Source organism: Ips typographus, linkage group LG1, assembly GCF_016097725.1.
Source record: "Ips typographus isolate SLU linkage group LG1, UJ_Ityp_2.0, whole genome shotgun sequence".
NCBI classification, from domain to species: domain Eukaryota; kingdom Metazoa; phylum Arthropoda; class Insecta; order Coleoptera; family Curculionidae; genus Ips; species Ips typographus.
Window position 1 is genome coordinate 10410684 of NC_138422.1, and position 13377 is coordinate 10424060.

General features: G+C 33.5%; 1 protein-coding gene and 1 long non-coding RNA gene across 3 annotated transcripts in view; one reads left to right on the forward strand and one right to left on the reverse strand.

Moving 5' to 3' along the window:
• The window catches only part of Myo31DF (Unconventional myosin ID), a 44413-nt gene that overhangs the window by 16976 nt on the left and 14060 nt on the right, over window positions 1-13377 (reverse strand). For both annotated transcript variants that reach the window (XM_081989940.1, XM_081989930.1), the window contains exons 2-3: window positions 8512-8618; window positions 5774-5947 (exon numbers count right to left, since the gene is read on the reverse strand). In XM_081989940.1, coding sequence (XP_081846066.1) covers window positions 5774-5947; window positions 8512-8618 — 281 coding nt within the window. The remainder of the gene's footprint in view (window positions 1-5773; window positions 5948-8511; window positions 8619-13377) is intronic.
• On the forward strand, window positions 3887-5089 carry LOC145735923 (uncharacterized). The gene is made up of 3 exons (XR_014179803.1): window positions 3887-4090; window positions 4161-4926; window positions 4984-5089. It is a non-coding gene; the product is annotated as an uncharacterized LOC145735923 (long non-coding RNA).

Consider the following 13377-nt stretch of genomic DNA (forward strand, 5'->3'; position numbering starts at 1 on the left):
TCTAAATTATTATCTGTGTTACATCATGTATTTAGAATTAGTGCATGTTTTATCCTTAACAACGTTGCTTGTTTGTAGCTTAATTTTCGCACAAAAGTAAAAATGGTGAATGCTGTGTTGGTATAGATACAGAAAAGCAAAACAAAATTTAAAACAATTTCCTTTCCTTCTTTAGCGGCTTACATTGCCTAGTGCAATTTTTGTTTTGCATTTTCAGCCTAAAATTCCTAAGATAAACTGTTTTAGATTTAACTGATCTGACCGAGACGAGAGCAAAAAATGACCACTTATAATCTCACATCTTGTTCTGACATATCATCCCGCTTAAAGCTGTTAAATCAAATACAGACTAAATTTGAGGCAGATGACAAATGACATACTTTAAGTCAGTTGACAGTTCAGTACATGAGCACTTTATTACGTTAGGAGACTCTGTACATGTGTAACGCCCTCATTCTCAAAAAAGGGAAAGAAATACATAAACTATGTAATAATAACTATTTTAATATCTTTACAATGTCAGGGTAAACCGTATATGAAATAATTGTTATCTACGGTGCCCGTATATCCAAAACTGTCAAGTACGGTAACATTCAGTGAATTTTGATGTCAAATTCTGATTATTTTTTTCGTATAAGTGCTGCAATTAACAGTATAAAATCAGAAAAATCATCGTACTTGTAGGAAATAAGTACCATTTTGTTCCTGTTATATACTAAAAACCTACAAAATTTCTGTATACCAACAATAAAAATCTACCAACTACGCTCATGTTTCCTTAAAGCTATATTTGACACACCCTATATAACTGAAAGTTTCCAGTCATTGAATTTGTAAGCCAGCCAATATTACGATATGATTGTCAAATAATGACGAGCGGAGCATAAAATTTAATACATATTTTATTACAGCCAATTCACATAACAAAATTCCTAAATTGCAGTGGTATAATAAAAGCAATCACGCTGCTTATAAATGTGGAACGTCTTCAATAAATTCCGAGAAATACCTAATTAATTACTTGCAACATACATACATGAAGGCTGATTTAATTACAGGGTTCAACGATTGCATCCAATGTGTGTGTAACTCACTTTATTTATGATGGGAAACAAGAGGAAAGGAAGACACATGTTTTGAAATCGCAGGTTGATGAATGAAATTAGAGTTGTTTTTCTATTTTTCTACTCGTGCACTTGAAAGTTCACTTTTACGCTCTGGAGCAGTAAACTTACTTTTCTGATTTAATGTGGCAAGGTAATCTAATAGATAACAAAGTGGAAAATAAGCAAGTTGGTAGGACAATTCTGCCTCATTCTTGATAACGGAATACACAGACATGTAGTAATGTCAAAAAACATTTTTTTATGTTACCATCAGACCAACTAACATCTTTACATGTGACCATATTTTCTTGACTCACTTTACCTTACAATGAGAATTATGACATAGGTGATGACGTCAAACATACCAACAATGTAACTATCAATTTAAGTTGGTAACATATATCCTTGCTTGTTTCTTTCTAGTAATAATGAGATAAAAAGAAATGGAAAATTAATAAAGAGATAATTGAAAAAATAGTTCACAATCTCCAAATTCTTATAAATCACCATAAACAATAAATGAAACGAATTCAGGTTGTAGAATTGTCATCACATGTTACAGTCAACATGCCAGGATGTTATGGTAACTTGGTGAAAAAATGCTTAAGGTCACTATGAAAGTAAAGTTTTACCGCCATTTGCACCGTCGAACTTCAAGCCCAGCTTAATTTAAGCGTGGTCCAGACTGTGACTTTATACAACTGTATTCTACACAGTCTGAACCACACTTAACTTAAGCTTGGCTTAAAGTACGACGGTGTAAATGGGAGTTGGTGTTGTACTTTTCTACTGTTTTACCTATATTTTTTTGTCAAAATGTCGTTTAATTATGTAATAACAGTTACTACCAGAAAGTGCAACTTTGTCACCTCAAATGAGTAGTTAACACTTTGACATTGTGTTACGTACGAAATCGAGTTTTCGTCCGTAACTCGTTTAGTTTGTATTTTTTGATGTAGTTACACTAGGAGGCCGATTCCGATCGCTATATAGCTCCGTTTGCACTTTGTGCACATTTTATTGTTAATGTGGGTGCGTGACCTGATAAATTATCAGGTAACGTAGTCACGTGATTGGTTTTCGATTTTTGTCACTTGGTATCTTCCCTCTACCACAGCAGCACTGACCTTTAAATTTTAACCTTTGTGGCACGTGTGATTTAATAACCTAAATCCAGTGGCGGCTCCTCAATAAGTGCACATGTGCACGTGCACTCCCAAATTTTGAAACCAAAAATGCATGTTTTCATTATAAATCTTATAATGATTGAAATAATTTTCTATTAATACCAAGTATTAATCTTGGAAATAGTTAAGCTTTTAATAATAAATAATCGAAATCTGGACAAATTACGGATCACCGCCGCGACCGTGCACCGTGTGCCGTGGTAAAATCAAGTGCACAGCTCCTGGGTATAGTAAATCTGATTGGTCGAACTTCCGCCGCCCGCCCCCTTTGTACCCCGCGACTGTCTAGAGTCCGTCGATGTTTTAAGCTGGCCCGTGTGCACAGTTAGATCGTGCACTCGGGGCTTTTTCTTATCAGTTTGCTTGTCGGTCGCGTGTTATTTTTCTTTTTATAAAATGCCTCCAGTATTTCCTACCCTTCTTAGTGTGCCATATTTAAAAACAATTAAATTTTCTTCTTTAACCTTAGAAGAAAAGATTAATATCAAAAGTGTAGGTCGTCCAAAGCCTAATTTGGAATTAACGAGTATAACCAAAAGCAAAAATCGTGACTATAAACGAACCTTTAAACCAGAAACTTATGAAAAAACTGACTGGCTGTGCGGGTGTGATGTTAGCAATAGTCTTTACTGTTTTCCTTGTTTATTATTTGAAAGTGACAAAGCATCAGAGTGGACAAAATCAGGTGTTAAAGATTTAATACATTTATCTGAGAAAATTAAAAAACACCAACGATCAAAGGCCCATTTGACTGCTAAATTAGGATTTAATTTATTGGGCAAGCAAGATATTCGGCAACAATTAAATAGAGCATACCGATTAAGCATTGAAAAGCATAATGACCAAGTAAAGAATAACAGATATGTATTATCTAAAATTATAAACTGTATAAAATTTTGTGGTGCTTTTGAACTTGCTCTCCGTGGACACGATGAACAACAAAATTCTTTAAATCCGGGTATATTTAAAGGCCTAGTCAATTTCTCTGCAGAATTGGATTTTGCACTGAGGGATCATTTGCAGCAAGCTACCGTATTTAAAGGCACGTCAAAAGAAATTCAAAATGATTTATTGGAATGCATGCTTTCTGTTTGTCAGGCACATATCAAAGAAGAAATTTCCACGTCAAGTTTTGTGTCCATTATTAGTGATGAAACAACTGACATTTCGAATATTTTCCAAATGGTTATAGTTTACCGTTATACTTTGGCAAACGGCACCCCCGTTGAACGATTTTGGAGCTTTATCAAACCAAATGAACACCATGCCTTGGCCTTAGCAAGCTGCATAGAAAAATCTTTAAATTATGCTTTAAGAAATTCTGACCAACTAATTTCCCAAAGTTATGATGGAGCAAGTGTCATGAGTGGAGCCCATGGTGGTGTGCAAAAACTAATAAAAGACAAATTCAAATATGGCCATTATATTCATTGCTATGCTCACCAACTAAATTTAATAATGGCTCAAACAACAAGCATAAATACAAACGTACGCATATTTTTTTCCGAGTTGAGTGATATCACAAATTTTTTTTCAAATTCTCCACAAAGAGTTGCCATATTAGATGAAGTGGTCGGAAACAGGATTCCTAGAGCTTCTGCTACCAGATGGAACTTTAAAATTAGAACCGTTAACACAGTGTATGAGAACAGAGAAGCTCTTATAGCGTGTATGGAAAAAATTCAATCAACATCTAGACAGTCTGACACCATCACCAAAGCAGGAGCACTTTTCAGGTTACTGCAGGACTCAAAATTTATTTTTTGGTTGGCAGTGTTTCATCGAATAATGCCACACGTTAGTATCTTATATTCACAACTTCAAAAAAGAACCACTGATTCAGTAACAATAAAAAGATGTATTACAGAGTTTGAGAAAAGTATTCAAAATGAAAGAGACAACATACACACTATAAGAGAAAGTGAGTTAGCAGACATTGATGACAGCCAAGCCAGGAAAAGAAGGAAGACGGAAGAGAGAAATTCGTATGTTTCGACGACTGTTCAAGCTAAGGAAGTATGTGATACTATAATTGCTGAAATAAAAAGAAGGTTCTCATTCACAGGATATTTGGAAATTGCACACTTATTTTCTGTCGAAAATTTTGAAACATTTTCATCAAACTTTCCTACCCTACATTTGGATTCAGCTGTTCGAAACTTTCCATTTTTAAATAAATATAAATTAAAGACAGAATTGGAAATAATATATAGAAGATCAGATTTTAGAGAAGTTTCTGGAGCAGTCCACTTCCTTAAATTTTTAATTGAAAATAATTTACAAACAGATTTTTCGGAAACATTTTTAGTACTACAAGCAATTGTCACGATGCCTATAACAACTGCAGAAGCGGAACGGTGTTTCTCCACATTAAAGCGAGTAAAAACTTTTCTTAGGAGTACAATGGGCGAGAATAGACTAGCTGCCCTCGCAATGTTGTCTATTGAAAAAGGAATGATTACAGAAATTCCCAACTTTAATGAACTGGTCATTGAGGAGTTTATATCAAAAAAGAATCGACGAGCAGACTTTCAATTCAAAACATGTTTGTAAAGGACAATAAAATTAATTAATAAACATGGTATTATTTACGTATTAAAACATTGTTTGGCCAGACTGCGGTATTCACAGAGGTAAGTTAAATAAGGTTTTATCCCTTAATAAGATCATCATTTATCTTAAAATTGTAGGAAGTTTGGGCGTGGTCTCAAAAAATTTTTCGCCTGCGGCGCTATTTGGCCCTTTTATTGTGCACTACCTTTCTAATTTACTACGAGCCGCCACTGCCTAAATCTAGTATCATCTGGCCGAAACACAGGTAAATTGGTATGATTTTGGGTTATTTGAGATTTATTTTGTATCGGCCATATTTTCCAACACAGATTTTGTATTCGCCTCGACCCAGAGTCCGAGAATTTTGTTGAACCGTAATCTGAATTCCAACTGGGACTTTCCGGGTCATACTCTGGAACTTCACACCTGTGTTGGACCCTAAGGGCTTTGTTTCCCACCAACACTAACAACCCTTATAGGTGGAAGAGCCGACCAGAAAGCCAGGGGTTTTAAAGTTAAAAGAAAGGTCAAGGTTTTGAAACCACCAAGTCTCTAATTTATTTGTTTTAGTCTTTTCAATCTCGTTAATTTGTTCTTAAATTTCTTTATATTTTGATTTCATAATTTGGTTGGCAACTTTTGTAATTTCTGTAAATTTGTAAATTGTAAATGTTGTAGTTTTTTTTTTGTAATATACACTTGTACATAACATAAAGGTTGGTTTTGATTTCCTACAGAATATCCGAGTGTGTTCATTTATAGCTAATTATGAACTCATGTAATTAATCCACGGCCTTGAGCAACTTAATTAAAAGTGTTGGAATCTCGTTAATGTGAGGTTCCATCATAACAATTGGCAACGAAGAAAAGCTATTTGAACTTTGGTTATGAAAAATTACGTTAATTTTACTATAAATTGAGAATTACCTTGATTAGTTACAGCTGCAATATATTTCATAATAATTTTTGATGCTTCCGTTTTTCCAGATCCGGATTCGCCACTGATTACTATGCAGGTATCACGGCCCTGTTGTTTCATCACTTTGTGAGAGGCATCCGCAATGGCGAAGATGTGTGGAGGGTTCTCGAAAAGTTCTCTACCTAAGAAAAAAATAATTAGGTCCAGTTTATGTTCAACAACTAATAGTTGTAATAGTAGTATAGGTAACATTTACCTAAACTTGTAAAGTTGGGTGTAAAACACTGCAAGACCAATGAGTTGTATAAATTTACATTTTAACCCTTTATTTAAGTATTTACTGAACTAAGCAAAGTTTAGTCAAATTTCTGCTTCTTACAGATTTCCTGTAGTGGATCGTGGACCACCCTGTAAATAGGATTTCTGGGATAACGTCTTCAAACTCCATTACAACACTTATTTACTCTCTTTAGATATCATTAGAGATAGAAAGAAGAAAATGTTAAGAGAGAATTGAAAGAATCTTAGGAGAATTCCAGAGACTGATGAAGAAAAGGCTAATATAAATTAACATCAAAAAACAATAATTCAAGCAATGGAATTTAGAATATATGGAAATTATAAAGTGTCAAGTAGGTGGGTTTCTTGGAGGAATCACACTGTTGGTAGTCTTTACAGCTCCATAGAGCAAAATTTGATAATTCTGACTTTTAGGAACACTTTTATACTTTTCTTATGTTACTGTCGAAATCTTAATAATCTAGATAAAATTATAAATAGTTGCTAATTAGAGAAATCACACTAGAAGTTGTGTTTAAAGCTCCATGGAGCCAAATTTGACAGTTGGGTCGTTAAGGAATACTCTAATTTAAACTTTGCTTGCTTGCGTCACGTGACAGCTGCCATATCTGTCAAAACTCACTCTCATTAGAGACCTGAAAGTATAAAATCAAATAGAAGTGTTTCTTTGAGGAATATTGCAACTGTAAGTTGTGTTTACAGCTCCATGCAGCCAAATTTGTCAATTCTGACGTTTTAAGGAACACTTTTATACATACACACACAATTATACGCTTCTTGAGCTTTTCGACGTTTCCAAAATGACTGAATCGAGAGTTTTGGCTTTGGCAACGTTGATTTGAATGTAATTTTCCAGATTTTGTGAAGGTTTGTCGTGAGTTTCACACGCCAAGATCACTCGTCCAAAATTCCATTGCTTGAATTGTTGCAAAGCCATACTTTTCATTTTATTTTTGTAATCTACATGACACTTTAAGCAACATTATTTATATCATGGAAGACTTTAACGCGGATGTAATGAATGACAGGAAAGTTTTGTTTTTGTCCCTCTATTCCAGATTACACTCGTATATGTTTCACCATGTGTATGTCAGTTGGTTTTAGAACCTCCTTTCATACAGCTGGAGTTAGATGCCTGATGAAGCCAAAAAGCAGAAACACGTGTAGCCGGGTTATCATCCCTGTTCCTTTCTGTTTCACTTTACTTTGCGGAATTACCCAAAAAACACTTTCCTGTCATTATTTATATCAACTATTTAGTTATGCTGTTAGATTAGATAAATTGATAGGCAAGGTTCTTTCGTTTAAGGGCCAGAACTTTCACTCCAGAATAATTTTCTTCCAAAGATAATTTCTATAGAAACCGTAAAATCAGACGCCACTGTTGGTCAATTCTGTCATTAGAAATTATCCTAAGAATAGATTTATCCGGAGGGGAAAGTACCGCTCTTAATAGTTAGTTAATATTTCGTTATTAAAAACTATGTATACCACAAAAAATATGCTAATTTGAATTTACTTGTGCAAATTAAATTTGAAGACAATGCTTATTCATATTTCATGTTTTGATTGTGGCAATATTCATAATTTATATTAAATTACAAAACACGTGGTACATTTCTCCCTGCTGTGATTATCCTATTGATATTTTAAGGTTAGGTTAGCCTAATTTAAGCAAAGAAATTGAACCAAGAAGTAATCTCGGGTTAAACAAACCTAGTTAAACCATGCAACAACCCATAGGTAACTAAACTCGTTCAGTTCATTCAAACAATAGTTGCAGGTGCTAATTCTAGAAGCCCTAAACCTAACGAGCATGTTGGTTCAAAGGCATATTTATTAGCAGAATCAATACAGCTTTTTGCACTTTTGCCTAAAAATACATACACCGAGGCATTTTTAAATATAACTTAAGTGTTCTCAAGTGCGCTCGGAAACTGCGGGAACTAGAATAGCTTATTTACTCCCATACACGTAATAATGGATAAGGCAATCTTTATTTTTACCGTTTACTTAAATTTCCTAGTATTGTTTTTGAGCAATGACACCTACCTGATAACTAGTATAGCCAAGAGTATAGCTGCTCTTTTCAGAAAACTCTGTAAAATATCCATAAAAGGGTGTAAAACCTTAGACAAGCTGAACAATTTGATTAACCGTTTACACCCATTAAACAATAATTTTAAAAAGGTATTTTTATAGTCAATAAAAAGATCATCTTCCTAATGATTAGCCCTGGTTTTATTGCATTGAAATAGTCTGCGGGTTCACCTTTAACAGCCGATAAATTGGACGTGACAAATCTTATTATATAGTAGATTTATCATTGTTATGGCTGTCTGTCTAGTAATCTTGAGTTGATTTACACCCATCAACTTATCGACGAGTTCAGTTCAGTTTTGTCAGGTTAATTCTTCTAAATCGATACAGTTTATTATCTGCTTACCTTTGTATTTGTTCACGTATGACTGGTCGTATATGTTCATGGTTCTGTACGGATTCACTGAAACGCACACTTCGCCAATGTATGTGTAAATTAATCCATTTTTGAACCTGCAAAAAAAGTATTTAAATAAAACATGTAGTAAAGGAATTAAAAGAGATAATGGTTTATATTGCTTTCAAATTTTATAATAGTATTATCGTTCAATAATGACGTATTGTTTTATAATACAGTAAAAACAAATTACACTTACATAACTTTTTTAGGTTAATATCAGTAAACAGTTCAAAGACCTTACACGTATGGAAAGTTCTAAGTGTAAGTTCCATATAACAAACCAAAAAGCAAATGTCACATGTAAAACATTCACTTGACTATGCATTATAAGTAGGAGTAATTTTCCCCACATTATGTCCTATACCTCTAAATTTCTTAACTCTATAGTCATCGACAAATTTACAATAAAGAGCATTTAAATTACGTTTTATTTCAGGTACATGGATTAGGGGACGGAGAGAGTAGGTACAGAACGGCCGCCAAGATTACCCGATTAAAGTTCCTTTGACTTTTGCATGGGGATACATGAAGAGTTAAGGACAAGAGTAAACCAAGACAGGATCATTCCAGGATGTCAAAATCAATTTCCAAGTGTTCACATATAACATTAGACAACAGAATATTTGTCGTTTCATTTACATGCAGCAATTATTACAGTCGTAACGATTGGCTGTAGTGATCTAAAAAAACTGTCAAGAAAATGAAGAATTTTTACTAAACAGTGATTATAAACGCACACAAATTTCAATAATATAACATTTTGTCAATGCCGAACAAAAAACCTCGTAAATAACATACTAGTACGGAAATTTCAAAACTATCCATTGATTTGTAATGGTTCAATCTCCTTACCATTGATTTCCTATAAAAAGTTTTGAAACTTCCCTACCTCTATGTCAGAGTAGCGGAGCAACATTTGCAAAATGATTCTAGAGGCCTCTGGCAGTTTTTAGGAGGTTTTCAGTGGTATCTTGAGGCCTCTGGCATTTCTAAAATGATTCTAGAGGCCTCTGACATTGTTAGAAAAATCGTGGAAAGTTTGAGACACTCTTACCTCCATTTGCAACATGACTTATCTTGTGAGATAGAAAATAGAGACCTCTTATTGGAAGGAATATATACAAAATATCCGATATTTCCAAAACTGTTCTAGGACTTTTGGCAAAATATAAAAAAAATATTGAAAGGATTTAGAAAACTTATAAAGGCCTCTGGCAGTTTTTGTAAAATTTACCAAGAATTTAGACCTTTTAAAGATCTCAGACATTTCCAAAATGATTCTAGAAACCTGAGCATTTTAAAAAGTTCTTATAATGTTTAAGGATACTTGTAGATTTCTCTGGCAATCTGTGGGAGGATTCCAGGAATATTTAGAGATCTCTGACATTTCCAGAATGATACAGCTTTGTTGAGCGATATATGATGTAAACAGTTACAGTAAATAATCTGAAATAAAGTAACATTCTTGTTCATTATTAGATATGTTTATTGATAACCAATACTATGTGGATATCGTGACTTTTGATAAGTTTTAAATAGCATTGCAGCAAGCATTTTTGCTTTAATCTTAGAGTGAGTTCACATGCTTGGTTTAAAATCCCTAAAAGTCAAAATTATTAATTAAATAAATAATTCTTTATAAACAAAAATCTGTTTTCTTTTCTTCCATTGAAATCCCTGAAAAATGCAATTTTTTTTGGCTGTGACGTTATTCTATTTACTTTGAATTCCCGCATATGTGGTACATTTCACCTGTTTATACTATGTCAATAAAGTTTTAGATAACGTTATCAGTTAGTTTGAAAAATGTCATATTGGTTATATTTTTGTTGAAACGTCCTAGTATTGATTTGGTTAGATACATATTTGCTATTAGGTCTTTATTTCAGGAATGTCGAGCAAAGCACGTGCGTTTGTTTGAGCTTACGATAGCCCATCTAATTTATGGGTACGTTTGTTTGTTAGACCCACACCCAGATGTAGTGTTTGTTTCCTATTTGATGAAGCTGAAAAAATTAATGTTAATGACATGGATTCCTAGTGGCCATGAACTTCTCGTACTAGACTGTATGACGATATAATGATGTTGGTTGGTAGCACATTCTGATTGAAGCTGTAATTATTTTGTATAACAAAAAGTAGTCATTTTGATTCGGTAAATCGATTTTTTCTCGAAAACAGAATGTTATAGCAAAATCAGACAAGAATACATAATTTAAGTAGATGTGCTCTTTCAGATTTTGAATAAAATGTCACCCAAAAGTTATTTACCTAAATGTTTGACAAATTTGTTTTGTTTTGACAAATTTGTCAATTGTCTATGAGCAACACGAAAGGTGCAATACGCATCTTATTCGTCATCGGAAACGGTTTCTACCCCAAGTATTTTGAAAACAATGGCAAAACACAAAACAAAACACTCTGTATATCCGAAACTATTCAGATCAAACAAGTTTGCGTCATTTGCCATTATATTACGTGAAGTAATTCCAGTGTCCAAATGTCCCATTCTTTATGAATCACCCTGTATATGGCACATATTTATTAAAATACTCATTAATTTAAAAGCTTCCATTATAGGACTGTTGTCTCTCGAGACCTGTGTATCTGACAAACAGGTCAGACACATAAAAAGATGACAGAAAAATGCACACACAAAAACGTTTTGTGACGGTTTTAATGACCCATTAACCATATAGAAGCGTTTTTTTACGACAAAATTTAACGAAAAGGACACACAAACCAACCTATAAGTCGACAATGGCCCATCCTTTTTACAACCCTGACATGTCACTCTCCCCAAAAAAAAAGGCGAGGCTATAATCCCACCGATATTGGGTCCTAAATAAGTAAAAATCAGTCTGGAAATGTCCCATAAATCATCGGAAAATGACGCCTTTTATGACTGTCCACGTTTGATTTCAGTCCCAAAAGTTTCGGCTATGGAAACAAATGTTTAATGACCAACAAGGAATTGTCTGCCCGTCTAATTTAGAAAAAAATGTTTGTTTTTATTGAGATGTTTTATTATCCAGGAAGAACAATCGACTTGCTGCTTTATTATATACAATAATGCTGGTTTTCTTTATTTCCAAGAAAATGCTGGTGATAGAAATGCTGGTTTGCTTAGACATTGTCTTTGTTGTTCTTTGGTGATTTGTTGCACCTGCTTTTACGGAAATATACCGAATGTATTGGAGAGAATAAACTGAGTAATTAAAGGTTCAGGTGGTAAGTAAAATGCTGAAATTGTAAGTAGTAGTTAACAAGTAATTTCAAATAAAAGAATACAAAATTATCAGTGATGAGAAGGTGGAAATAATGTAGTATGAAATAAGCAGAATTTGTCGAAAATATCCGAAGAAATATCCTGAAAATAAACAAAAAATACTTAAAGAAAGGAGAACGCCATCAAATTTAAAGAAAACTAAGAAGACAAGATTTCTTAAAATTACTCATAAATAATAAATACATATTCACACTACCAACGGTGCCAAACTGAGGATTTTTCTAATTTAGACCCAAATTTCAAAAAATCATGAATCAAGAATTTTAAATTGGTTCCCAGGGCGAACAAACTTGTGTCTATTAAGTCAGATTCCATATAATTGGCTAATATCTCAGAAACCTATGGTTTTAGAGGAAAATGCTTAACTTGAGAAAAGTTGTCTATTGGTCTGTTCAGTCACGTGACTAAGTTGCAGATATGCACTAAAACGTCATTGTATAAATGATGTTGTTGACAGAATGACAGATGTTATTTCTGAACAGGCCATGGTACTACAATACCACTGATCTCAGTAAAATAAAAAAGCAAAAAGGCCGTAATTTTTGCACTTAACACAGAACATTTCATAGACAAGAAACTACGAAGGCGTAGAACGGCCACAGACGTTATTTTTCTTAAATTTTTACTTCAAACTCAGCAATTAACTAAATTTCGACTTCAAACTCGGAAATTAACTAAATTCCGACTTCAAACTCAGCAATTAACTAAATTTCGACTTCAAACTCGGAAATTAACTAAATTCCGACTTCAAACTCAGAAATTAACTAAATTTCGACTTCAAACTCGGAAATTAACTAAATTCCGACTTCAAACTCAGCAATTAACTAAATTTCGACTTCAAACTCGGAAATTAACTAAACTCCGACTTCAAACTCAGAAATTAACTAAATTTCGACTTCAAACTCGGAAATTAATTAAATTCCGACTTCGAACTCGGAAATTAACTAAATTCCGACTTCAAACTCGGAATTTAGTTGCAATGTTGTCAAACTGACAAATTCTACTATTTTGGTTCGAAGAGTGTGTTTGCAATGTTGACAAATTAACAAATTCTACTAATTAAGATCAAAGAGTGTTTGCAATGTTGCCAAACTGACTAATTTTACTAATTTGGTTTGAAGAGCAATGTTATCAAACTGACAAATTCTACAATTTTGGTTTGAAGAGTGTTTCCAATCTGTCCAAACTGACAAGTTCAACTAATTTCTTTGAAGTGTGTTTGCTTGCAATGTTGCCAAATTAACAAACTCTCCTAATTTAGATCGAAGACTGTTTGCAATGTTGCCTAACTGACAAAATTTGGTAATATGGTTCAAAAGTGTCGTTGCAATGTTATCAAACTAACAAATTCTACAATTTTGGTTCGAAAAGTGTTTGTAACGTAACCAAACTGACAAGTCCGACTAATTTCTTTGAAGTGTGCAATATAGCCAAAGTTAAAAAAAAAAAATTTGTGGCCCTTCTACGCCTTCGTAAGAAACTGAATATTTCCATAAAACTATCAAAGTCAAATCAATCACCAT